We start from the raw sequence: 27,925 nt of genomic DNA, 5'->3' as shown, positions 1-27,925 counted from the left end.
GTGTTGGGGTGGGCGGGGGCTTCCTGTTTTCTCTCCCTATCCTTTACTCTTGGCTTCTCTTGGATTTTTCTTTCTTTTCTTTTTTTTTTTAAATGAAATTATCTGCCTAATCACACAAAAACACTGTGCTTCAGGGGTACTCAGGCGTTTGCGCAAAGCACGGTCGGTCTGTGGCTGATGAACAGTGAAGGTTTCAAGTACACAGGGATTAAATCTTGGCTGGGGAGACTAACGCTCACTCCTCGAAGGAGGCCAAGTGTGCATGAGGCTGAGTCAGGTGATGGCACGGTATGTAGAAGGCTGGTAGGCAGTTGCTATTATTTTAAAAAAGTCATTTAATTTACTAAAACATCTTAATTTCCCAAGGCACTTCAGTAGCTTTCACAAAAAATATGGTTTTCAACCTTGCGAAATACATGCTTTAGGAGTACCATGGTAACATAATCAGCAAAGAAAAGACAATTACACTGAACACAAAATATCTCCCCCACCCCAGCCCATATGGCACAGCTCTGAAAGACTGAATACAACTTAAGTTTCTTCTTTGTTATTCTCTAGCCACCCCCCACCCTCCTCATTAAGCTTTCATAAAAGGCACACACACACACAACGTACACAACAGCATTTCTGGCACTCAGAAGTGCTAGAGGTTAAGGCTGGTAAGCCCTGCCCAAGTGGCAACTGTAGGCCACTACCAGAGTGATTAAACAAACAAACAAACAAACAAACAACCTTTTTTACTGGGTTCAAAAAAGACACAAACCAGGAGTCTAAAGAACCAGTCTTTCCAAGTCTACTGTGCAGGGCAAATAACTTAAAGAGAAAAAGACATAACAAACAAACAACAAAGCATGAATAAAGCCCACAAAATAGTTTTAAGAGAAGAGAGCGGGCTTGTTCCTCTTTCTCACTTCCTTCAAACCATACCTAAGAAACCTTAGTAGCGAGCAGCTTGGATTTCCACAGCAGGATGCAATGATGCGTCTGCGATGGGCCTGGGCAAGTCAGATGCTACATCAGATGTAAACAAGTCTGCCCACTGGCTACACCGAGTGTTCGGAGCGGACGGACCCAGGTGCTGCCCTGTGTTTGGCAGCTGCCCCATCCTCCCTATCAATTACCTTCAAGTTTCCCCAGGCCTGTGATTTCCTGCTCTGGGGAAACAACAACCTGTTATTCCTGGTATTGAAAAATTGCGAGAAATCAAACTCTGTGAATTTTCTTTTTTTTCCTTAAAGTGCACCATTAGAGAGAAGATTGGTGGTGGGGGTGAGGAAGATGAGCCCTACCTGGTTTCTCAAGCCTTCCCAACCTGAAATTAAAGTGGGAATTTAGAAGAGGCCTCTTCGAGTTTCCAAATCCCACTGGGTCCCGAGAACAGGAAACTTCTTAGGAGGTGCAAAGTCCACTGTAATAGTACCTATCTGAAGGTGTCTGTGGGGCCAGGGGCAGTGTTCCAGGAGGGCATGTGGGCCTTAGGTCCATAACTGGCCTCTGAGACAAGCTGTCCATCCCCTAGTGAGACACATCCAGGGTCCACAGGACAGACGACAGAGACAGCCACTGACAGCCGTGTCTGCAACAGCTGGAGTGTCTCCTCTTTCCCTTCTCACTTGCAGGCGGCTGTGTTACAAGGCTGTGCTTTTCAGCACCCTGGGGTTTTCCTCACCATCTTTTAGTGTCTTTGTGTGGTTTGGAGCTGGCCTGTATTTTATCCTGTAAAACCAAGCCAAACAAGTGTTAGTGTGATCTTAAAAAACAAACAAACAAATAAACAATGAGTCTCAAAGCCAACAAAACCCAAAACTGGGCTGGAGTGATAGTACATGAGACTGTGCATGTGGCTGACCCAAGTTCAATCCCTGGCACTCCATATGGTCCCCTGAGCTCTTCCAGGAGTCATCCCTGAGTCATCCCAGGAGTAAGTTCTGAGCACCGCCTGGTGTGAGCCAAAAAACCTCAAAACCCAAAACCAAACCAAACCTAGAACTGAGGACATCTCACATGAAGGGGGAAGAAAATCATTAGCCGACTCTTAATGTTTCTTTTTCATCTCTGCACTCCACTGCGGCTACAGAGATGGGCCTGGCACCAAGGCGGCCTGCGCCAGGTCAGATGGGCGAGAAGAGTGGCAAGCACCCCCCTGTTTCTGACCCTCTGCTGGCCACACTGGTGGAGAGAGCATTTGAGGGGAGCCCTACTCTGAGGCTCCTGACCTGAAACGGGCCAGGCTGACTCCGGACACGGTGACCAGGGAGGGTTCCTTACCCTTTGACCCTTAGCATCTGGTCGATGGTGTCTGGGAGCGGGGTGCCGAAGCTCTCTGGGAGGAATAAGGTGAGGATGGCTGTCAGGATGGTCAGACTTCCCATGAGGATGTAGGGCAGGAAGCGGTCATAGGCACCTGGGGCAAAGCAAAGCCCCCCCGCACGGGGTACAGTCAGACCCCAATGCTCCCACGGGGGTGGATCACCTGCCTTCCTGCTTCTCCCACAAAATGAGCTGAGAGATTAGACTGTGGCCCCTAGGCAGGTCTCCAGGGCGGTGAGGGGAGAAGTTCAGGAGAAGGTGGCTGGGCCACCATGAGCAGCACGAATCTTATTTCCCAGTGTTGGGTTCCTGGGACTCCAGGGAACACTGAGTTCTCGTCCAAGGAGAGGGAAAACTCCGCCACCTCTCCAGATGTGTCACACCCCATCTGGTCTGCCTGAGGTAAAAGCATGGAGGTGTCTCGGCCTGTCAGGTCTACTCAGGAGCGCCCAAAGCATCCCGGGCACTGTAGGGCCAGCTGCCAACTCTTCCCGACAAAGCACTGGCTAGGCAGCAGTGGCTGCCATGAGAAAACGGTTGTGAGGAAGAGCAAAATAGGTCCCTGTTACATAAAACAGCACAAGTCCAGTCTTCTCACAGAATGAACCTATTGTGTCAAGTCCTCAAGTTACATAATCCTGGGTTTACTGTCGTGAACAAGCACCCTGGCCTTCATGTTCCTTTTAGACTCTAATTCCAAATAGACCTTTCTCCCATTAAGCACACGGGGTCCCTAAGCCTCTATGCAGTTCTTCAGACAACAGACATGAATTCTTTTTTTTTTTTTTTTTTGAGAACACTCTCCAGGCAGAGATCCAGTATCAGATGGGTCCCATTTGCCGTGGGCGCCTGTCTCCCTGTGAACAAGCCATTTCCGGCTCATATTAAAGCCAACCAGCACTGCCCACCCCCGTTCCTGCCCATCCTCCTTCCCCATGGGACTTACCAAGGTAAACGAAATAGGGGGACACAATGCTGCCCAGGCGGGAGGCAGTGGAACTGACCCCCACGCCCATGTTTCGAACCACCGTGGGGTACAGCTCGGCTGTGTACACGTAGACCATGGAAAAGGCGGCAGTGACTCCAAACTTGCCCACCATCACCAGGATTGTAGCCAAATAATACAGATCTGAGGAAAAGCAAAGAAAGCAGAGTAGCGTCCAACCCAAGGCACCCTGCCATAGAGAGTGCAAGTCCTGGTCTTGTTTTCACTTGTCTGGGCCACATCCAGGAGCTACTCCTGGCTCTGTGCTTTGGGTTTGATCCCGTTACTGCTCAGGGGATCATGTGGTTCCAGTGATCAAACCAAGGCTCTTACATGTACTCCGCCTGCTGAGGTATCTTCCTGGGCCCTAGGGTGCCAATCTTTCCTTTTTATCCCCTTTTTTAGTTCCTGAAACAAACATACTTTCTTTTTTTTTCTTTTAGGGTGTGGGGGAGTGGAGGCAGTTTCTAAACTATAGTTTCTGGGGCTGGAGTGATAGCACAGCACGTAGGGTGTTTGCCTTGCACGTGGCTGACCCGGGTTCGATTCCCAGCATCCCATATAGTCCCTGAGCACCGCCAGGAGTAATTCCTGAGTGAAGAGCCCAGAGTAACCCCTGTGCATTGCCGGACGTGACCTAAAAAGGCAAATAAATAAATAAATAAATAAAATAAACTATAGTTTTTGTAACTCCCTAGTGTAGAATAAGGTGTGGGATAATACCAAATGGAGGTGGGGATGCAGGAGACTCTCCTCACTGGAGACCACCAGTGTGAGCCTCTCAAGAGCACAATTAAACCTGATTTTCTGAGACCCAGGAGACAGATCAGGGGCCAGGAGCTCATGCCTTATATGTGCAAGGACCTGAGCTGCATCCCTGGTACCCATGTCCCTCCCCCTATTCCCCACATTACCAGGTATGGCTCTAGTAGTCCCCAGGTCTGGTTGGCTCAGTATCACTGGGAGTGGCCAGAAGTCCCCTGAGCACTGCTTGGGAAGCACCCCTCCCCCATTATGACCCCTATTTTTCTGTTTTTTTTTTTTTTTTTTTTTTTGCTTTTTTGGGTCACACCCGGTGATGCACAGGGGTTACTCCTGGCTCTGCATTCAGGAATTACTCCTGGCAGTGCTTGAGGACCATATGGGATGCTGGAAATTGAACTCGGGTCAGCCCTACCTACTGTGCTATTGCTCCAGCCCCAAGGTCCCTATTTTCTATACCAGAAGTCGTTACAGTCACGTCAGAGATTCAGCTGTCACCCCAGAATCTCCGTGCCATGAAAAATAATGGAGGATGGATGTATGGGTGAGTGGCAGTTCAGTTTCAGGACATTCATGCCAACGCCCCATTCAGATCTCACCTGACAGGCCAGCAGACCCTTCGTAATGTTCTTCTCTGCCATTCTCCAGTGTCATTAGCCAGTGAGGACACACCGTGAGGGGCCAGAGAGAGAGCACAAGCTTTGCATATGGCACTGCATGGTGCCCTGAGCACTTCCAGAAGCAACCTCCCTGAGCACTGAGCCTAGAGTATCTTCCATGTACTTCCAGATGTAACCCAAACCCAAAACCAATTTTAAAAAGGTCTACGAGTCACCCTGACTTTGGGGTGAACCTCTATATGCATCTTGGTGCCCTGTCATGCTGCAGTGGGGGCTGTTCTAGTGTAGTACTGCCAGCTTCAGGGGCCCCCAACCCATCACAGAGGCCCCCAAATCCCTGGGTACACTGATGTTCTGGCACCAGGGTAGACATGTGAGGGGCCATCGAGAAGGGCTGCTCCCTCCCATCTGTGAGCTACCCAAGACTGCTTCAGAAACAAAACACTGCCTGGCTTCGATCCCCAGCATGCTATGGTCTCCTGAACACTGCTGGGTGTAACCCCCTCCAAGAAATTCTGCTCATTCTTGTGGTACCCCCTCAGGGACCTGGTTCATCCATTCACCCTCTCCTTGTTGTGGCTTTCCCCATTACTTCCTCTGCATCATTGACCAGGAACTGCCCTGTCCCAGGTACGGGGTCTGAGACTCCACTGTTATCAACTAGTTTTCCTTGTCCTGCCCTGTTACTACAAAAGGCCCCTGTCTGCACCATAACCATCCTCTGTGTGACTTGCCTGTCAGGTCTGCAGGACTGGAGGATGAACTCCAGGAGGGACAAGGTTCTGCCTATTACCCTTCCTGCCACCCTGCAATGAGCAAGTAGCTCCAGATGGACCACCCCCCACCCTACCCCCCTGCCCCCGGAGGCATTCCCAGCCCCTAGAGCCCAAAATGCAATAAACAGGGAACCAGGAGAGGGCCAGGCTGAGCAGCCATGGTGACGGCCCTCGCTCCTCTGCTATACTCTGGAGAAAAGTAGCAGCAACCACACCTGAACTGCATGGAGAATGAAACTTGCCACTCGCTCTGGAGCTCCTATTTCCACCTTCCCACAGCAAAGGTGGTGGCAAGCACCGGGTTGGGGACGGCCATTCTCTGAGTTTCATAGTGAAGAACGCCGCCTGGCAGGTGAGCTGGGCAGGACCCGGCCTGTTGTCAGTGTGTCTGCAGGAGCCAGCCCGGTAGAGGCCAGGGGACTCACAGCTGTGACGCTGACAACACTGGCCACCTACCTGCGGGCACCAGCTGCACGAAGAGCAGCACGCTGCCACCCAAGAAGAGCGCAGCGGCCATGGAGTAGCGCCGGGGTAGGTGCCGCAGCAGCAGCCAGGCCAGCACGTAGGCCGGGACTTCCACCACGGCCGACAGCAGGCAGTTCACATACACGTCGCCATGCAGGTTCGGTGTGTCGAGGGACAGCCCGAAATAGCCCACTGATATGGTCAGCCTGGAAGCAATGCAGAAGGAAAGCTGGAGAGAGGCAGTCACACGCCTTCACACTCCCGAACTATAGCACTGGCAGGAAATTCGAAACTGCCCGCTGCGAGAGGGCAGTGGACTTAACCCCGTGTCTCACCGCTAAGAAGCAAACATAACTTCCCCCAGCCCAGCATAAACCGTGCCAGAGCACTTCCAAGAATGTTCCAAATAGAAAGTGGCTCGGAAAAAGAAAAACAATATTATATAATTCAGATAGGTTTGCTCTGATTGAAAAAGCAAACTAAACCGTGACTCCAGTTTTTACCTCTCAGCTGTGATAATCCTAAACTGAAGCACTGACAAAACCTATATCCTGACTCTAAGGTCCCTCACCCAGCTACCAAGAAGGAGAGGCTGTGGCAGAATTGGAGGGAGAAGATCAATAACGATCATTAGCTTGGGCATTTGGAGAAAGAAGACCCCAAATGCCCGGAGCCACTAGCCTGGAATAGACTGGTCAGGGGTGGATGTCCAAACCCCACCAAGATCATGGAACTGGGATGCGGTGGCGGGAGGTGCCACAGTGGGCTCCATGTTCCACACTGTCCCTGGCCCAGGCCCTCCCTCTGCAGGCACAAAGCCTGTGGGTGTTCAACAGCACTGGCCGACTGGACCTTGAGGGATGGGACCGTTACCAACTCAACTTCAGGCTGAAACCATAACCGGGACAATCATGCAGGAGGGCTTGTGCGGGAGCCCCTGGAAACGGAGAGCAGGAGAGTCTGCAGGAGCTCCGGGAGGGGTGACTCACGGCTGGCAGGCTGCTACGGTGGAGAAGGGGTGGGGTGCTGCCCCTGAGGAATCCTGGGCCATTCCATGGAACTGGGTGACTCATGATACCACTCCTCCCTGGCTAGTCCCCAAGGGGGCAGAATAGCCACAGCTGGCTGAGCCTCGCAGCAGGGACTCCGAGATGCCCAAATCTCCCTAGCCCAGTGGCCTGTGGCCACCGGGCAGGAACTCACAAAGCCTGCCTGACACAAAGGGTATAGTGCACTGTGTGAAGGAACGTCAAGGAGCTTCCGGCTTCAGGTCCTGCCTCTGAGACAGTCTCTGGACAGCCAGGAGGAGGATATCCTGCTTCCACATTTCTAGAAAGTATTCAGCAGCCTCTGGCTCCTAAAGGACATGGTGTCTTGACTTAGCTCCTTCAGAAAAGCCTCACTTGCCCTTCTCAGTGTCAGAGGCACTGCTAGACTAGGATACACCGTGAGGGAGGACTCCACCCCTCCAGGGCTCTTAGGGATTCCCCAAAGACCTAGAGTGCCCCCACTAAAGCTCTGCAGCAGTTTTCATTCCTTTTTAATTAAAAAAATTTTTGTTTTAATTTTTAAATTTTTGTGTGCAGTATGTACTTCATTTGCTCGAGGCCCTCCCGTTGATCATCGATTTGCTCGAGCGGGCCCAGTAACGTCTCCATTGGAGACTTTGTTGTTACTGTGTCTGGCCTCTATGTACTTCATTTATTTACTTATTTATTTTGCTTTTTGGGTCATACCTAACGATGCTCAGGGATTGCTCCTGGCTCTGCACTCAGGGGTCACTCCTGGCGGTGCTTGGGAAACCATATGGGATGCTGGGAACTGAACGCGGGTTGGCTACATACAAGGCAAATGCTCTATGCACTGTGCTATCAGTCTGCCCTCCCCCCCCCCCCACTGCCCCGCCCCATTCTCCTTTTCTGAGATTCTATCCAAATTCCAAGACTCTCTTCCCTCTCAAGCCCGTTCCTCTGACTCCCCAGTGACACAGGCTCTCAATTTTGGTCTGACATGTCCACATTCAAGAGGTTTCCCTGCCGCAGCCAGAAAGGCCTGAGGTGGTCTGGGCCCCTTAGGCCGCGTGACTACGCACCACAGGATTATGGACATGATGGTGACCACTCTGATGTTCCGCGTCTGGAGCAGATCCAGAATGCTGTGTGACTGCGCCTTGCTGGAATTCAGGTCTTGCAGCTGAACAAACGACAAAGGCATGGAAGGGAGAGACTCAGAGACTCAGTCACAGGCCCAGAACCCTGCCTGCTTGGCTCTCTGTGCCTCTGAGGTGAGGCTTCTTTGGCTGTTTTCTTGGAAAGAAGGGGAAGAAGAGTGGTGAAATTGGTAGTGGTGGTGGGGGGGCGGGCAGGTGCGCTTTCTCAGGCTTTGCTGGTGACAATTCAGTGAACATGAACCAGGGGGAAAAGTAGGTGACCCGGCCTCAGGGCAGGGCCAAGCCCATTCTGACTCCTCGGCCAGCCTCCCTGTCAGTGGCCACATTCCAGAGAGGCCTGGAAGCATTCTTTCCCTAGGTTGGCGCGCTGCCCTCTGGGTCAGAGGGAAGTGGGCGGTGCAGTTTATTGATCTGAAATTTTAAGAGAATTAATGTTTTGCATGCTCATACCATGTAGCTACTGGGCTACTTCCAAGGGTGGTGGTGATGGTGGGGGGAAATCTCGGATAGAAAAACAGGAAAATTGACCTCAGCTTCACCCAGAGTAACTTCCTATGCAATTCGGCACAGCCAAGGACATTAATAAACCACACGTCTAAACACACTGATGTTGCTTTCTTAAGCAAACCCAGCTTTGGAGCTTGTTTTTCCTGACTTAGCAGTTCAACAGAAGGTCAACTTTTGACTTAATGGATCCCTGAAATAGCCTCATTTTCTCAAAGAAGGCCGTGGGGCTCGGGGCTCACCCAGACTGCCCCTGACTCAACTGTGCGCTCGGCCGCTTCCCTGCTCCCTGCCTTTGGTACAGGCTGCCATCCCAATTGGCCTGAGGGGCAGCTGTTGCGGGGCCAGGACTGGGGGTGACCAGTGGCTATGTGCTGCCTCTAATAAGGAATCTCCTTCCCCAGCTCAGATCTGCCTCTCGTGTCCCAGACATCCACCAGGTCAGCTGGGGCAGTGCTCCTGTCAGATCAGAGACACATTCGTGACTCCCTCAGCAAAGATAGTCTTAAGCCCTCCCCCAATCATGCAAGACTGGGGACAAGACACCAGCCAGCCCCAGGCACCCGGCAAAGCCAGAACATTAGTCATGGCGTGAGAGTGAGCATGTGCATGGAGGGAGGGGTGGGGCAGGAGAAAGGGGCGGGCGGCTGATGATATACAACTGCCAGGCAGTGGAAGGACACTAGACACTTGTAACGCCACATCTATTTTTGCTTCGTATTTTAGGTACTGTGCACTTTTTCTTTTTTTTTTTAGATGACAAAGTACCTAAGGTTTAAAAAATGGTTTTCCCCAACACTGGCTTTGTGAAAGACCTCTTACTCATTAAGAACACTTATTATTGGGGCTGGAGTGATGGCACAGTGGGGAGGGCATTTGCCTTGCATGCGGCCAACCCGGGTTCGATTCCCAGCATCCCATATGGTCCCCAGAGCACTGCGAGGAGTAATTACTGAGTGCATGAGCCAGGAGTAACCCCTGTGCATCGCCGGTTGTGACCCAAAAAGCAAAAAAAATTAAAAAAAAAACCAATTTATTATTGTAGCAACGGTTAAACTATACGGTTACCTAGAAGGGAAGAATGTAAAGTATGAAAACCTAAGATCCATAGAAAAGATGAAGAGATTTTGACAGTTGACACTTTCTCATCAATGTCTGCTGTGTTTTTGATAGGGGCCTCGATGCTCAGTCCAGCGGTGTTCCCCTCCAGGTCTTGGGAGGCAGAGCTGGGGGGTTACGGGGCCACACCCAGTGGTACCTGGGAAGGAGTCTATGGTTGGGGGTGGGGTGGGAAGGGATCAAGTTCAGGGCTTCCCACATGCCCCACGGTTTGTGCTATCTTCCCAGTCCCTCAGCATGAATTTTTGAAGGGCCCGACGGGGGACATTGGGGGGGTGGATAGGGAGCTGCCAGACAGGGTGAGGGGAGGGCTGCGCTCCTGGGCGCAGTGAGGGTTCCAGGGCTGTGTAGTGTTCGCACCTGGCAGGCAAGTCAGGGTCACTGAGCCCTCTGCCAGCTCCCAGGCAGCGCTTACCTCACTTGGGTCAAAGATGGTGGAGGGCGCAACGATCCCATTGATTTTGGCAGCCTTGCGGATGATGACCTCGGCCTCCTGAAACCGTCCCTGAGAGATGAGCCACCGGGGGGACTCAGGGATGAACCTGGAAGGACACGGAGCAAGCACTGACTGAGCTCTTCCTGCTGGACAGACTGACCTGGGAGAGCCTAAGCACAAGCGGTTCATGGAGGTTTCGGGCCCAGAGCTTGTGATTTCCAAGGCCAAAGCAAAGACATGGTCCAGACCACACTCAGCAGTGCCCTGATGGGTGAACTCAGTACTCTGGGTGCGTGGGCTCTGGAGAGGCCTGCACACCGCCATGGGATTCCGCTGTGGGCCACCTTCACGTCTGAAGATTCACGATGCCCCCTTGTGGACACTAAGGTCACAGGCGCAAGATAGGGCCCTGAACCCCATGTCTGAGGTCAGCCCCGCCCAGCCCACTCTAGCCCCAGCCCTGGCCTTGCTGTAAATTATTTCCTGCTTGTCCCAGTGTCCACAGAAGCATCTGGATTGGTCTCTTAGACTCTGTTTTTTCCTTATCTCTACCCCTGATTCACCTAACTGACTTGTCAGCCTCCTCTTATCCGGGCGGCTGGGTGTTCTGAGACTCTGCAGATCTTATTTTTCACCCCACAGGCGGCCCCAGCCCTTGGGTCATGACCAGGGGTCCTGCTGTGGAATCCTCTCCCACGAGTCTCTGCCACGAGTCTCACACTGATCTCCCCTTCCCCAGGGGTGAGGGGCATAGCCTATCTCAGCACCTCCTTCTGTGCCCAGCCCTTTCTGTGGAATGGGCTTCCTCTTCCCTTCCAACAACTCAGACTCAGTAGCTTCCTCTGTGGAAGGCTTCCACCAGGAGGGCTTCCACTTCCTGACACTGCCATTCTGCCTCTCCCGGTGCCACAGGCACCGAGACCTTGGCAGTACACAGCCAGCACCAGGGCTGAAGCATTCCTGCCCCGCAGGTTAACAACTTCCGGTCGGGGCACATGGTGGATCCCCCCACATGTTCCAGCTACTGCCTCTTCTTCTCCCTGCGCTCTGACCACCCAGGCACCCGGCTGAGAATATGTGTGTGATGCTTGTTTTTCGCCGTTCTGAGTGTGTGTGTGTGTGTGTGTGTGTGTGTGTGTGTGTGTGTGTGTGTGTATGGGGGGTATGGAGTGGGACTGGAAATTCTGAAACAAAACATACTTTTGTTCAAGAATCTACTTCCTGTGTCTGGGAGCCCAGATGGGGATTTGTGAGTTGCTACTGCCCCCTAGTGAAGGCCCGGAGGAAGACACCCGGGGCCAGGGCCCCGCACTCACCACCAGAGCACCACACACAGCACCCCAGGCACCGTCAGCGCCAGCAGCAGCATCCGCCAGTCTCTGATGAAGTAAGCAAACAGGGGCAGCAGCATGAAGCCAACTGCGTAAAAGATGCACACTCCTAACGTGGAGAATATAATACGAATTGACTTGCCAAGAATTTCTGTTCCTGTTCAAAACAAGGGAGGAGTCATGTTAGTATATAAATTTAGTCTATTTCCTTATTAGACCTCTACTGCATGATTTTCAACATAAAGATAAGAAAGCAACCCGAATTCTCTCTAAGTGTCTGAGCCTAGGGAAGTTGGGATTCTGATGGTCTGTCCAAGACTATCTGACTGACTGAGGCCATTCCGGCCCCTCGTTCCTCCCACAAAAAGTTTCTTCCCAGAGTCATATGCTACTAAAGATGCCAAGTTAGGCTCAGTAGTTAGTCCTCCATGAACTACTGAGAACTTATTAAGGGTGAGTCATTAATAAACCGCACACTGATTGTTATTAAGGGGAAAAAAACTGTTCTATTAAATGTGGAGAGGAAAAAAAAAAACTTTCCACAATATAATACAAGGAACCCGACGATCAATAAGTTAGGATCAGCTCAGTGAGATGGGCAACTTTCCAGAGAACACGTTGATGTCCTACAGCATATACTGAGGTCAGCCCTTGAAGGTCATCGGTGCGGTGCTGCTGGGCCATTTCAGTGCTGAGGAAGCAGTTTTCTTCCTGGCAGGGGTGCCAGCCAGGCCCCTGCTCCTCATGTCATGCCTCCATCTTTTTATTTATTCAGTCCTGGGAGGTGGCAGGCCCAAGGACAGGACTCAATTCAGTCCAGCAAAAGTGCTGCTGGGGCCGTTGCTTGACTCAGTTTCTCTGCCTACAAATTAGGTTCACCAATAAATCCCAGTCACTGTCGCTAGAGACCACTTGCCCTTGAGGGACATCACGGCTGTTTCCAGAAAGTGTTTGGTAGAATGATGGCGAAACACAGAATCAAGTACTCAACTCCAACTGGAGGGCCATACCCAGGACAAATGCTGCCACATAGTTGGAGATCTGGCCCATGCCTACAAGGAAAAACAGCACGGAAAACATCTCAAAGTTCTTCGAGAAGACCTGCAGGAAGCTGAAGCCTGTCTGCATGCCCATGGTGACAAACAGCACATTCTTCCGGCCAAACCTGGGAAGGAAAGGAGAGTGACAGAGAAGTAGCTGCAAGGAACCTGCGAGAGGGTCTGTCCCCAGAGCCACTCACGGAGGAACCTCTTGTGCAGGAACAGTCCCCCTCCCCAGGGCCACCATGCAGTCTGGGGTTGCCTAGAAGGCAGTGCCACAACCACAGTGGCCGCCAGGGAGTGAAACACATCAGCTCCTGCTTGGCTCCAAACACTGGGATATAAGTGAAAAATCAGTTATTTAGAAGATGAAACATCTCATTAAAAATGAGTAAATTGGAGGGTTGGGGCGATAGCACAGTGGGTAGGGCATTTGCCTTGCATGCGGCCAACCTGGGTTCGATTCCCAGCATCCCATATGGTCCCCTGAGCACCGCCAGGAGTAATTTCTGAGTACAGAGCCAGGAGTAACCCCTGTGCATTGCCAGGTGTGACTCAAAAAGCAAACTAAATAAATAAAAATGAGTAAATTGGTAAATAGGCAAAACAAACATTGGTCCTGACTTGCCTACATCAACTATGTAAACTGTAATCAAAACCAGATGAGGGAAGGACCAGAGAAACAGTACAGGGGTTACTGTTGCCTTGCAACCTTACTTCAAACCCTAGGAGCCTATGGTCTCCCAAGTACTACCAGGTGACACTCCTGAGCACAGAGCCAGGACTAGCCCCAGAGCACCAGCAGGTATGGCCCTTACCCTCTTCTACCTCCCTCCCCCAACCCTTCTATCTCCCAAAAAAGATGAGGGAAAGGATTTGGATGGGGGGGTGTTGGGTTACACCTGGCAGTGCTCAGGTCTTACTTCTGGCTCTGCACTCAGGTATCACTCCTGGTGGTGATTGGGGGACCATATATATATATTGTATCACTAGTATGAAGTTTGCTGAGCCTCTAACATATAGCAGTAGGGATAGGGATATTATGGAGGAAAATTTCTCTTATGTCCTCAATCAAGGAGCTTATTGTCAAGCTCAGCATTTCTCAAAGCAGGTGATTCTTCCCCAGTGGAGTAAAGATGGATCCAGAGGAACTGTAGCAGCCCTGGGGGCTGGTTGTGTGTGTTTGTGTGTGTGGTGGTGGTGGGGTGGCAGGGTGTTGGGGGTGTTAGGGAGGGTCTCTCTATTTTGGTCCCTTGAAAATGGTAGATTTCTAGGGGATCACTGAATGATTTTTCCCTCCTGAAAACTGGGCAGTACATCAAATAAGTCTAGGAACTCTGGCCTAGTCTGTGAGAGAGTAATCACACTTCAAATGACCCATCATAGGGTTGCAGCTATAGTACAGCGGGTAGGGCGATTGCCTTGCACACAGCCAAACCGGGTTCGATCCCAGGGATCCCATATAGTCCCCCAAGTACTGCCAGGAGTAAGCCCTGAGCACAGCCTGGTATGGCCCCAGCTTCCCCCCAAAAAAGAGTTCCCCCTACAGATGACCCATCAAAGCACTGAAAGTGTCATCACTGAAAGTGATGCTGAGACAAGTGTCCCGGGCATCCAGGCCCACCAATGGCACAGCCCAGGAAGCCCCTTTACTCGGGGGTCAGCTGGCTGTGGGCAGAAAGAGCTCCCTGATGGGAAGGACACCAAGATGAGGTCCAAAGGAAAGGTGATGAGGCCTGCAGTGATGTCACTGGACAGTGAGGGGGACGTACATTAATCATACGATAACCTTTAGTTTCCAGTTTGGAAGAGGTGCTCAAGGGTTCAGGAAAGCAGGGTGAACTGGGGGTCTTCTGAGGGGAGGGGAGCACAGCAGACTGTGAAGAGCACATGACGAACAGAAGGGTCCAGTGTGGCCGGCGCCAGAACGCCCAGGGCTGGGGAGGGGCTGGACTCCGGGGCCTTTGCAGCACTGCTTGAGAGCTTGGGTTCTCCTCATCACAACAGGTTTTTGCTTTGGTCTGGGTGCTACTAACATCTAGTAGGTAGAGGCCGGAGATGCTGCTAAACATCTTACAGTGCCCAGCACAGCCCCCCACAAAGCAGTTCTCGGACTCAAAACATCAGTATGTGTTTCACAACTTGCAGCTCACTGCAAGTGAATTGGCAGGCAGCAAGCGAAACGAAGTAAGCCAGAGGGAGGTGAACAAACACCAATGACCTCACTCGTGCGGCACAGAGAGAGACAAAACAAGGGAACAGACAGGAGCCGACAATGACAAACCCTTGGCCTTAGATTATCACTGATTAACAAGCCACAGGGGGAGGGGAAGATAAAATGAAGATGGAGGTGGGGACCGGAGGTGACATAGGGATAGTGGCGGAGGGCCGTGAGCATTTTGGGGATGGTGGGGTGCAGTAACTTTATACCATAAACTTTAACACTTATAGCTGCATTACCTAATCTATAATGAAAACAGTTTAACAACCAAATTCCTACTCCCAACCCAAACAAGCTGGGGGTGGGGGGAAGGGACCACAACACAAAGGCTGCAGCATCTTGTAGAAGGCAAGTGTTGGGGACCCAGATAACCAAAGCATCTGCACAGCACCAGGGAAGCCCTGAAGCAGCAAATGAGTGGTACCCCGCCCCCCTTTTCCTAGGGCTCTCTGGCTGAGCAGTGCAGGGTGGGGGCCAGAAACTTGATCCCTTGGCAAGCAAGCCAACAAAAGCTCGGACACTTCCCTACAAAACAGGATGAATCCTAAGGGCTGTGCCATTTTTTTGGGTAATTCAAACACATAAAGGTGATTCAATAATGTCAGATAAAATCCTTTGACAACCCTATTAGAACAACCATTGTTATTGCTCTTGAATTTTAAGACTTTTTCTATGCCACAAAGGTTGCTACACTTTTGTGCTAAAGAAAAAAAATTTCTGTTGCTATCCCAGACAACTAGCTGAAGGCATAAATCTTGCTTGATTTGCTGGTTCTGGATTTTTCTTCTGGCTTACTTCGAAGTAATGAGATCCACAGACTGATTTGCGGGCCCTGGGCCTCCCCTGGGAGGCAGCGGCAGTGGGACAGCTCTCACACCTCATACTTTCATTTCACTTAATGGACTTCAGTGATTATCCTTAAAAGTAATTTGCTAATTAAAAAAACAAACAACAATAATGTGGGGGCTGAAGCAATAGTTCAGTGGGGAGAGAGCTTGCCTTGCATGTGGCCAACCCGGGTTCAATCTCCAGCAGCCCATATACTCCCCCAGCACCACCAGGAGTAATTCCTGAGTGCAGAGCCAAGAGTAAGCCCTGGGAATAGTTGGGTGTGACTACAAAACAAACAAAAAAATCATGTTTGAAAACCACCACATTAGCTCTTCCAAACACTAAGGTAGTCCTCCACAGCCTTATTTTGTTCCCTTGGGAGCAAATCTCTGGGAACTTCAACACTTGAACTTCCAACACTTGACTTAGTCATGGAGCCACTGGAGTTCCAAGGGAATCAGTTCACAGACATCTACTGAGTCCATGACACAAAAATACACTGAGGCACCAGAGCAACAGTGCAGCAGGGAGGGCGCTTGCCTTGCTTGCAGCTAACCCGGGTTCAATCCCCAGCACCCCATATGGTTCCCTGAGCACCAGCGGGAGTACCAGCAGAGCAAGGAGTAAGTAACCCGAGTATCTCCAGGTGTGACCTAAAAAACAAACAAAACTAAAACAAACAAAAAAAAAAAAACAAAAAAACCCCACTGAATTTCAACTCTGAACTTTTCACATAAAGGTAAATCCTCTGAATCTAAGGTGCCACTCATCCAGATGGCACACCCCTGGAGGGCCTGAACCCCTCTTCTTCCCACTTTACACCCTGCTGGACAATCTCACCCACAGGCACGGTTTGAGGGGGGTGGGGGATCCTATATAGTGACCCCAGGTGTTTCTGAGGACCAAATCTCCCACGAAGCAGCATTTCCACACCCCTGACTCAGCACTCAGTTCTTTCATGCAGGAGTCTCAGCCACCCCCAATTTAGAACTTGAGCTAAACGCAACATCCCATCATGGGGAGCAGGTGCTCTGCTCGAGTTCTGTGTTTTAGGGAAGGAAGGATGGCTTCGCTCGCCTGGCTGTGTGGTCTGGAACCTTCCCTGGGCTTCCTGTGTCCAGGCTGCACTAAATCCCCCTGCTTTCAACTCCTTCCGCTTTTACCCATTCTGTCCCCCTGGGCAAGCCATCAATCATCTTTGCACCAATCACTGAAATCACCTTTAAATTGCTCTCTCCACAACCTCTCTTGCTTCTTTTCAAACACTTTTCCACGAGGCTATCAAAAATCAAAAATGGTGTTTTTTTTGAAAAAAATGCAAATATGACATCACTCTCATGCTTTTCAAAGCTCCTTGGGGCTCTCACTGAAGCCCAACTCTCGGGCACAGTCCTAACTCCTCCAATTTTCCGTTTCCCCATCTGTAAAATGAGAAGAATACTGCTTCCCATTTTATAGGGTCAGGAGGATTAAATTATCCTGAAAATTAAAAAAAAAAGGTTTACAGTGCTTTTTAAAAGCATCTGGCACAGGCATGGGGTGAGTAGGAGAGGGGAGTTGGCGCAGAGGGCTGGAGTGTGTGCTCTGCTCACGGGAACTGCAAGTTCAATCTCTGTATCGCCAGTGCCTGGGACAGAGCATCAGGTGCACTGCATGTTTGTTAAATAAACATTTGCAGTCAACTGACGCTCACTGCCAGGTGAGGGATCTGGGGAAGCAAATGCCTTTCTCCCAAAAGGGCAAGTCTGTCGGCTTTATTTACATAGAATAACTCTTTCAGGCTCACTCTAGGAACTCCCATGGGCCCACCCCTTCCATTTTGTTTTGTCCCAGAGCAACACACAGAGGCGGGGGTGGGGTAGGGTGGGGTGAGCCATGTGGACCTTTTGGCACTGGGGATCACACCCAGCCTCCGAGTGCAAAATACGTGCTCCAGCCCTTTGAATGATCTCCCCAGCAGGCCCCTTTTCCACCACTAGGTGACCCGCTGGAAAAGAGAAATGTACTAGGAAAAACTTCTCAGGTAAAGAGAAAAATCATAAATGTAAACAGACAACTTACTCATATACAAAGTTCCTCTCCGGTTGGGGAATTTCCTTTCCTTTCCCTTCTAGTTTCCAATAAATTTTTCTATTTCCAAAAGATTAAACGGGCTGAAGTTCCAAGGATTTTCAGCCAGTCTGCTAAAGAGTGATCGTGACCATGACACGCTCACAGAGTGACTTGGGGCAAGCAGCAGAACATTCTGCAGGAGATTTCTCTCGACCAGCAACAGTAGAGGGCGGGAGGGCTGCTCCGCTGCTACAACTGGGAGTTCGCATTTGGGGGAAAACAGCTCTGTTCTGAGAGAGAATGACATTCTCATCCTGAATTTTTGTCTCTTTTTTAATTTTTTTAATTGACTATCCATGAGACAGACCATTATAAAGATGGTCATGATTGGGTTTCAGTCATACAATGGTCCAACACCCATCCTTCCCCCGATGTACATTTTCTACCACCAGTGTCCCCCGTTTCCCTCCTACATTCCCAACGCTCTCCCGCCCCTAACCCCGCCAAAGCCTGCCTCTATAGCAGGCACTTTTCTTCTCTCTCCTTTTGTGCACTATGGTTTACAATACAGGTACTACGAGATCATAGTGTTTGTTCAGGGCATTCAGTATTTTTATCGGGAAGGTAAAGCTGGAGTAGCTTTTTTAACTGGGTGGCAGTATTGGGATGTGAAGAAGAGTGCCTGCTGAGGCTTCCAGAGGTACAGGGAGGTGGGGGTTGGGGGGGAAGCAGCTCAGCCTCAAGAAAGCCTGGAGATTTCAGTCACAAAAGCCACATACCCAAATTTTCAGCAGACTGTATCTCGGTGAGAACCATCCCAAGATGTGGAGTCTGGCCAGGGGCATGGTGCCTATTTTGGAATGTGGGAGGAAGTGGCTGCCTGAGGCTCTGCTTGAGCAGACACCAGGCTGATTCGCCTCTCTGATTAACCCTGGTCTGTTCAGCCTTAAGCGGGTCTGAGACTAACTGTGGCTTTTGGTCTCTTTCAAGATTTATAGATTTCTTTATAAATTTATTTATGGTTCTCTGAAGTGAGGCTGATAAATGAGCTTGTATAGCTCAGGCAGAGGTGGTTTGTGGGTATGGCTCCCTCATAACTAACTTTTGGCCATTTTATTTCTCAGGAAACTTGGTCCAGTGTTGTTGGGGTCTGGTTCAGTAGCAATTTTGGGGTATCAGGAAGCCTTAAGGCATCATCAGGCTACTGATGCACTTGTGCTGCGGGTACAGGTTGACCTGCTGGTGGCACTGCACCCCCATCATCCTGAACTTTTCCATCCAAAACCCAAATCAGCTGGAACTCCTGTGCGCAGGGTGGAGGTGTGGGGAACCCATAGAGTTTAGGGGTGCCCTCACATGGACTACAGTGGCCCAGGACCATGCTGAAAACTGCTCTTTTCCCATGGACTTCTCCAACAGACCCTGAAGTTCTAGGTTATGGAGGTATGATATACTAGATCTCTCTGGAAACTTCATGGAAACCAGGGAATGTTTCTGAAAAAAAATGCTGGGTTCTCTTTAAGACATAAATTAACCACAAGTTAAACCGCAACCCCATTTTCACTGTGAACTGCCATAAGCTCAGACACCTTAGCCAAGTGACCTCAGCTCTGTGGATGGTCTTGCCCACTGTACTTTTCCTGGCAAGGGGAGGGAGGACTCCACAATCCAGCATGTGTGCAAGTGTGCAGTGCCCCCTCTCTGATGGACACGAAAGGGTCACTGCCAACCAGGAAAAGGCAGCTGGATTTGTGCAGAAGGTGAATCCTCGCAGAATTCCTGTTCAACTGGATCCTGACCCTGGCTCAGGTTGCTTTGAGCAGCAGGTATCAGGAAATGGAGGCTTTGGGCTCTTGGTTCTGAATGAATTGTACATGATAAGATGTGGAGTGTCTTGGTGCCATGCAAGGGCCTAGCTTGAGCGAACACTCCCAGAGACCAAGGTCTGGGGGCAGACACACAGGGGACAGAAAGCCACCTTACCTGTCTGAGAGCTGCCCTGAGATGAAGGAGCCCACGAGCACGCCCCCGAAAAATAAGGAGATGGTGAGCGGGGCCTTCCAGTCGTCCTCGCACACCAGGTTCCACTGCAAGAGGAGAACAGCAATGCAGTGCTCATTTCAGTTTTTCAAAATGTTTTTAATTTGGGGCCAGGAAGATAGTGATTTGTATAAGCAAGACCCTCACTCTGATCCAGGCACTGCATGCCTCCACCCCACGCTACCACTGATGGGTATACAGCTCTGGTGGCCCTGGCCCTGGTGGGTCATGGGCAGCATCACAGCATGGGGACTGAGATCGGTGGTCAGGCACATAGAGCCGGGACTGTCACTGGGTGTGGTATCAGGCCACCTGAGCATTGTTCAGGAGGCTGGAGATGGGGGGAGGAGGGAAATGCTTTAAGTTGAAGTCTTAGAAAATGAAGTCAGAATGGGGCCAGAGTAATAGTAAAGCAGGTAGGGCACTTGCCTTGCACGTGGCAGACCTGGGTTTGGTTCCTGGCACCACATATGGTTCCCCAGGCTCCCCCAGGAGTGAGCCCTGAGCACTGCTAGTTGTGGCCCCCAAATCCCAAATAAAAATAACAATGAAATGAAGTCAGAATACCTAATTCCCTTCATACTGCATGTGTATCACTAGGATCCTGTGCAGTAGGGCTGGACAGAGCCTGGGTCCCCGCCACGAATCTGGGCAGCACCCAGGGTGGAGGATAGAGAAGGGCACCAGCTCAGTGGGTCTGGGACCTTGGACAGGATTGGCATAGGAGTGGTTCCACAGCGGGACACTGAGGTCTGAGGCCAGAGGGTACCATCTGGACCTGTTCCTTCAGCCCTGCTCATGCCCCCTCCCTGAGCCAAGGACCCTGGTGACGTCTGCATCTGAGGTCCCTAATGCTGTGCCAACATGAGACCCACTACAGCTGGCAGCTCTGAGCTGGGAGCTGAGAGACTGGGACTTGGCTGTTACTGGTTATCCAGCCTCGGACAAGTTTCCCCTTACTTCACTATGCCTTCCTGTCCCTCATTTGTATGCACGGGGGAGGTAGGAGAAGGCTGTGTGACTTGTGCTTCCCAGAGCTCAATTTGTAGTCCCCCCTCCAGTGACCAGGAAGAAGTCTGTGGGAATAGGGAAGCTGATATTAGTCTGAGTCCCCAAACTGCTGAGCCGAGCATAGTTTTGGGACTCAAACTATGGCCACCACAGGTTACCAGAGAGCCAAGAGAACGAAGAAAATCCTGGACAGGAAGCCTTGTGGTTTCCAGAAAACTATTTCTCAGAACAGAGTGGCTGCCCCGTGGTAACCAAGAAGGCGGCCCTCCAAGGAATTTCAGACCCTTGCTTGCCTGGCGCCGGCCGCTATCTCACCCTCCACAGCCACCAGCTCCCCAGTGACAAACAGAGGCTGGGTGTGCACGGCGTCCTGGAACAAGGCCTCTCCTGGGACAGAGGGAAAGTGAGTGTGCACCTCTGCCTGCTGTGGGGAGGAAGGGGTGCTTTCAGTAGGAGCAGGGGTGACCCCCAGATGTCCGGAGCTGGGGCAAGGGTCTTTTAGGATCACTGCTAGCACTACTGTCCCGGACCCTACAAACACTGGGAAGGGCACAGCGATTCCCACCCCAGGGAAGTGTTTGTGCTTTGACCTTAAACTGCCCAACCAAGAGGAAGCCCAAACTGGAGCCGGGCATGAGGGTCTGAGCCCTGGCTCTGGCCAAATCCCCTCTGTGTGGCCAGTGCTCAGACCCCACCTTGGAGAGGAGTTGGGGGACCCCCTGAGCAGCCTAGTCCAGGGTGGTCTGCTCAAGCTAGGACAGGTATAGAAGAGGAGACAGAGCTGAGTGTGAGAGGCGCTGCTGTCTGGATGTCCAGACTTCAGGTCCCTGCTAGCAACAGAAACAAAGACAGTGGTAAAGAGCCCGTGGCTGTCACATAGCCCTGCTTTCCCAAGGGCCAGGCACTCCACGGGATTGCCACACTGAGTGCTGGGCAGCAGCGATCCAACCTCCAGGTCTCCCAATACCAAACTTCTACAGAACTGTGGGTGACAAGGCTAGCTGCTGCCCAGAATCAGTTCAGATTCTCTCTGCAGGGAATAAGGCGCCCACAGCTCACCTGGGCGCAGGCTCCAAGCTGTCTCATTGGCACCTAAGTCTGTCCGGCTAACTCTGAGCGAGTGTCTAACGCTCAAGTGACTCTGCTTTCCACCCAACACAGGCAGTTCCTGAGGATGCTCAGGGCTTGGCTTTGGGTCCTCCTAAAGGAACCCAGACTGGGCCAGGGGATCTGTGAGTAGGGTCAGGAAAGGTCTCAGGGCATAAACCTGAGGACGTGCAGAGACAGGTTTCCACCCAGTTACTTGTCAACTGCCAAATGGGTTACACAGAGCTCCAGGATTTGGACTGAGTCCTCCTTAGAAGGGGTGGCATGAGAAGCCTGTAAGTCCAGGTGGGGCTGGTTGTGTTCACAGAGGACTTGGGGAATCTTACACGGAGTTCCTACCTTCCCAGGTATGATTTCAGCAGCTCCACCACCAGCTCAATGATGTTGCCACTTGGCATGGAGTGTACTCTCAGATAAGAGAGTGCAAGGTAGAATAAAAAGTGCAGGGTTAAGAAGCAGGTCAGGGGTCAGGGGCTTAGCACTGCTGCCCCTCACCTGAGTGAACTGTGAAAGCAGGTACAACTTGTAAAAGTCTGGAAGCAAATCTTGCAGGAGGCCATATGCCCTCACTCTTGGAGAGAGAACTGTGCCTGTCTTAGGGGCAACAGTTCACACGCACACATACACACACGCACACACACACACACATACACACATGCTGATGCTCACACACATGCACACACTGTCTTACACTCTTCAAACTGTGTACTTCACTTATGTGTAGCATGTCCTTTGTATTCAATAAAGCTGCTGATATTCTGGAGAGAGGAAACTGTGTCTCTTGTATGCAATACTTGACTGGTGCTGCTTTTCAGGATGATGTAGTTCCCTGGGACAGAGTGTTCTTACCTCTAAAGGTGACTGGAAGGGACAAGAGATAAGGTCTGTGCCCTCAGGGTGGAGTGCTTACTGAGAAGTGCCCTCTGACTGCATCAGTGGTCAAATAAGTGGGCAAGCATCCCGGCCACTGATGGTCTTGAACTTCCCAGAGACATCTCAGCTGCCTCCAGCTGCAGTCAGCAGTGGGTCCTTGCTCCCAGGAAGCCAGGGCACCAAGAAAACCCTTGGCTATCATATCCCCAATAGAGCCTGCACAGAGCATAAGTTTGACAATTGCTTGGTATGAAAGTCAGAGAATAGAGAATAAAAGTATGGCCAACATTCAACTACACTGTATCCTATAATCTTGGTCTCCAGGCCCAAACCCCAGATGAACCCTGAATTTCAATCTCTACAATATTTTCTCCCTCATCCCCTTCCCTGGATCAGCTGCCAGAACACTGACCCAGTATGTTGGTCCTGAGTTTACTAGAAAGGGGTTCAGCTAGTCAGCTGAGATGGATCAGGAGGCCTGTCCATATGCAGGTGGCTGGCCAAAAGCACCCAGCAGATGAGGGTGATCCTGAGGGAGACCGTCACAAAGGCCCAGAGTCAGCCCTGAATGTCCAAAGCCCCTGGTGGATGTGGCATTTTTTTTTCTGGAAGGGCTTGTGAATAACGGTGGGGTGTCCCCATTTTCCAATACTTGTCTAAGCATATGGTAAGGCTGATAGCAAACTTAGTCCAGAGAAAGGTGCTTTTCAGGACAACAAAGAGTGAGCCATAGTGTTGCCAAGGGCATGGCCAGGGAGGATCTGAGAATCAGAAAGGTAGGAATGAGGGGGCACAAAATTGCCAAGTTTTAGTTGAATAGACCCTAATTCATAGGTGCCAGGATGGCTAGACATCCCTAAAGGAACCTTTCTGGCAGACTAGGAAGAAAGCTAAAAGCATGGCTCTCTGACCACCTGAGGAAGTAGCAAGATTCCCACAGCAGGGGGCAGAGATGGGGTGGGGGGTGCTGCTTTCTGATTCCCCAGGACCCAGGGAGGCCTGAGGGACCATGGTGGGAGCCAGCTTTCTAGAACCGAATGAGCAAACCAGTCTCACTTTTTCCCTCAGACTCCATGCATGTACCCTCTTCTCTACCAGTCCTAACGCCATCACAGATCTAGTAGGGATCAAACCCTGATCTGTGGAGGGGGATGACATTTCCCTTGCATATTTCATTGCTTCCCAGCCACTCTCTGGCGGCCCAAATTAAAAACCCGTGTTTTCTTCTTCAGCAGTCCAGCTTAAGAGAAGTGTTCTTCATCATTCATTCATTAATTCATTCTTCATCATTCATTAATCCAATCAACAGAAATCACCCTGAATGCCCGCCCCCTCATCCAATGTCCTGCCAGGACTTGTGGGAAATGTAAAGACTAGATTCTACCACTAAGTTAGGGCTGTGTGCACCTCATTCAACTTCAACAAGGGGAAAAAACCCACAACCCCCCCCCAAAAAAAAAAACCCAAAAACCAAACATAGTCAAACATGAGACCTGAGATTCTCACTGTGGGTAGAAAAGCCATGTGAAGAATTCAATCCCTTCAACTCCTCTATGAATGAAGGGGGTAGGGGGCAGGCAGGAAGACACTAAGTGGGCACAGGACTGGCTGCAGTGGTCAGCAGGTCCTGTCTGGGCTGGGTGAAAATGGGCTTTGGTGAAACGGAGCCCCCAGAAGGTTAATGCGATTGTGTCCAGCAGTGGCTTCTCAATCTCACGGGGTGGAGAAGCAGCTTGAACACAGCCTCTCCTTCCAGCATCCCCAAAGGGCTAAGTAACTATTAATCCTGCCTCCCAAGAAGACTTAGCACCCGTAAGTAGGTGAAAGGGCACGCAGCTCTTACGAAACTGCTAAGACAGCTAAATCAATAGAGTAACACGAAAGAAACCAAGACTGGCAACCCCAGAGCTCATGGACCCTTCAAGGCAGTGTCATAGGGAGTTCACTGATGCCACCATCACTACAGCCCAAGTCAGGGAGGGGTGGCTGGGCAGCAGCAGGTGAGCTGAGGGATCTAGGGCTCTCGGCAAAGCTTGCAGATGTTCTGGCTTCTCATTTCACTGCCTCCCCATTTCCCAGCCTGTAGAGACTCGTGTCACAGAATATGTGTGGCATCTGTCCAGTGTCCCGCCATTCACACTTCCCCGTAGGCTGACGGACTTGCCTGGGAGGCTGAGACGGAGGATTTGAGAAGTTTTGATTGTGTACTTAGCCACAAAGTACCATCAGCTCTGTCTACTCCATACCTCTTTTGCCAAGAAACAGTGCCTCAGGGCCCTGGAACGATGTCATGAGCTACAAGATCACTGTGGGGCTCTAGCCACTCTCCTATATAGGGCACGCCAGGGACATCCACTGTCCAAACATGTCCAGCACATGTGCATACAGGCATGCAGACCTATGGTCCCTCCAGACAGCACCAGTCTGCTGTGAAAGATGAAGTGACACACAAAGACCCCCCAAAGAACCCTATGATCCCCGCAAAGGCTCATTAGAGTCTGAGGCTACTCAGGACCTGTGAGACCCCCCCCATCCCCAGCCCTAGCCACCTCAGCGTGAACTCTGCTCTCCCACTTCACACCTGGGCCTTTGGAGCAGTACTCTGCTTAGAGGGGGCGCCTCCTCCGAGGAGCCTCCCCTAACAGGCCAATTCTCAATGGTGGACATGCGGTGAAGCCTGGTTTCCTACTGCCCGACTGGCTTAGCTCTGCTGAGACCCCAGCGAGCACCAATGTCTGAATTTAGCAAAGCTCATCAAACATGCACTGTTAACATCATGTCATATATCTACCTCCAGGTGACGGTGGAATGTCTATGGGAGCCAGAAAAATTCATCCTCAAGGATCTGTGAACTGGGAAAGTTTCTCCCACCCATGAATGAAGGTTGTATGCTTTAACTAAATCCCTGAAATATTTCAGGTTAACAAGTCACCGTCAACGGATGAATAAAAGCCAAATAATTCCTTACAAGGGACGGCTGGGTTGCCATTTTGAGGGGAGGGTGGAAGGGTCAGAATAACTGGAGAAAGGAAATTAAAGACATGCTTAATATAATTTTAATAGTTCAGGAAAAGGTCATGAAGGCAGTTCAGAGGCCTTGCCTAGGTTCCACTTGGCACCACCTGGTTCCCTAGGCACCACTGGGAGACCTCCCCTAGCACTGAGCCAGGGTAACCGTCAGCACCACTGAGGGCACCCCAAAACACACACAGGAAAGTCAGAAAAGAAGAGGATAATTTGGATGCCCTAGATGTTGGAGGGAAAAGAGTGACAGTCCCTTGGTTCAAACTTGGCTCTGCCTCTTTGCAGGGTCACAGCCGCTCCCACTCAGGCTGGAGCACATCTCCGGGGCACTGGGTCTTCCAGGATCCCTCATCCAGGTGGCCACCGGCTGCACACCTGTGCTCTGTCTGGGTGCCACCCCCCAAACTGTTTGCAAACCACCAGGCTGAAAGACACCCGTCACCGTTGTTAGGACTGGGGCAGTGACACGCGCGCACTTGTTGGAGTGACGTGAGAGACTGCGAGCGTCCTTCCCCTCGCCCGTCCTTTGCCCATGCCCCAGCTCGGTGCGGATGCAAGGCTGGTACCCACCTCGGTGACGATAGTGGACAGGAAGACGTCCTGGCTGTACTCCCAGCCGTCCAGGCAGCCCTCCTGCTCCAGCCGCTCCAGGTCCACATCGCGCCCCGGCTCCAGCCCGAGCGCCGAGAAGTTGGCGATGTCCGCGAGCCGGTAGCGGCGGCAGCTGTGGGGCACCTCGCGGCCGTCCCGCAGCTGCAACGGGACACTGTGGTTGCGCCACGCGTCGCTCAGGTTCGCGGTGTCCGGCACTCGGCAGCGGTGCTCCGGGGTCCCCGTCAGGAACACGACTGACATCCCGTTGAAGCCGTTGGGGATGATGCTGGCGCTGAGCAGGAAGAAGATGAGGCGCTGGAAGGGCCCCCACTGGCCCAGGAAGGCGGTCACCTCGTCGTAGTCCCGCATGCCGCCGTCAGCTGCCCGCGGCGCCCGGGCCGGGGGATCCGGGACGCGGCGGCGCGCGGGGGCGGGGCGCAGCGTGAGTGTGCGCGTGCGCGCTGGGTACCCGCCGCGCGGCCGAGCGGGGACGGGCGCCGGGGCCGGGGCCGGGGCCGGGCCGGGGACTGGCCTGACGCTGAGCTCCGGCCGCTGCAGCCGCGCCGCAGCAGCGGCCGGTCTTACATAGGGCGCGAGACCGGGGCGGGTTCCGGGCCCGGGCTGCCAGGCCCGCCCGCCGACGGGGCGGTGCTGGGCCGCGCGTGACGGCGGGTGGGCGGACCCGGCCCCGGGGGTGGCGGCGCGAGGGGCCCGGGCCGCGGGCGGACAGAGCTGCGGGGTTGCAGGGAGCGCGCCCAGCGTCGGGCGAGGCAGAGGGGAGCCGTCGGGCCGAGGAATTAAAAACACTCTCCGGAGACATGTTCTGTGCATTGCTGGGCAAAAGTGACTCTTCCAGGGTCTCACGGCTATTAGCTGCCCTTGACACGACCCGACCTTAGAGTCGTAACAAGATTTTTTTTTGTAACCGGAACCATTAATTAACACCCTCCCCTTCCCTCCTCATAGAGGTTGGATGCAACGACTCGATTCAGACGTCCTTTGATTAGATAAAAATGGTTAATTGTGCTGGATTAATGTAATTAATTAATAATTTGAAATCATTCTAATCCAAGCGCCCTTTCCCTAATTTGATTGGTAGCAGGCTCTTTTGTTGTCCTTTAACATGTTTTAACGAATGTAAAAATTTAACTTCAAGATTTTTGGCGATCGCACTGTAGGATTAAATGTTCTCTACAGATTAGTTATTTCTGGAGAGTTGAGTCAAGAGTTAATTGGTAATTAAAAAAGCAATTAGGTGATTTAAAACTTCACTGTGTAATAGAATAAGTATCTACGTTTGTAATTTAAAAAATTTGTGGTGGCCTTACTAATACAAAGTCATCAAGTATGCTCTTCAAAGAAAAAATCGGACACCTAGTTAAGATACGGATTTTATTATTTTTGTCACACCTGATTGGGCTTGTTGCTGGGGGTGAGGAAATTGCTCCCAGCAGTACTGAGGCGGAACCGGGGCTCCCCCATGCAAATCATATGTTCTAACCTATTAAATTGATTTTTCCTAGTCCCTAAAACGTGAATTTTAGATAAATTTAAAGTATTAAAATATAGGTTAGAGGGGTAGAGATAGCTTAATGGACTGGAACCATGCATGTATGCGGGTGACCCTTTTTCCTTCCCAGCACGAAGTCAGAGT

At 51.5% G+C, this 27,925-nt stretch overlaps 1 protein-coding gene across 1 annotated transcript; it reads right to left on the bottom strand.

The window, feature by feature from the left end:
* Positions 1-315: 315 nt before the first annotated feature.
* Positions 316-26,815, bottom strand: SLC22A5 (solute carrier family 22 member 5). Its single transcript, XM_056124850.1, has 10 exons — positions 26,248-26,815; positions 19,606-19,709; positions 12,489-12,643; positions 11,464-11,635; positions 10,127-10,253; positions 8,011-8,111; positions 5,910-6,124; positions 3,257-3,439; positions 2,269-2,404; positions 316-1,716 (listed from the first exon to the last, which is right to left on the bottom strand). Exons 1-10 carry the CDS (start codon positions 26,638-26,640, stop codon positions 1,629-1,631), a joined length of 1,674 nt encoding a protein of 557 aa, XP_055980825.1. The 5' UTR covers positions 26,641-26,815; the 3' UTR covers positions 316-1,628.
* Positions 26,816-27,925: the final 1,110 nt, after the last annotated feature.

This window comes from Sorex fumeus, unplaced genomic scaffold, assembly GCF_029834395.1.
Source record: "Sorex fumeus unplaced genomic scaffold, SorFum_2.1 ptg000051l, whole genome shotgun sequence".
Lineage (NCBI taxonomy): Eukaryota > Metazoa > Chordata > Mammalia > Eulipotyphla > Soricidae > Sorex > Sorex fumeus.
This window is presented reverse-complemented; position numbering and strand designations above follow the sequence as displayed.

Bases quoted from the DNA above. Each gene is read 5' to 3' on its own strand.
- SLC22A5 (XM_056124850.1), bottom strand. From the start codon at position 26,640: ATGCGGGACTACGACGAGGTGACCGCCTTCCTGGGCCAGTGGGGGCCC. The intron at 12,644-19,605 runs GTAAGGTGGCTT...TTTCCTTCCCAG, and splicing joins TCAGGGCAGCTCTCAGACAG to GTTTGGCCGGAAGAATGTGC. The intron at 2,405-3,256 runs GTAAGTCCCATG...GCTTTGCCCCAG, and splicing joins CCCCTATTTCGTTTACCTTG to GTGCCTATGACCGCTTCCTG.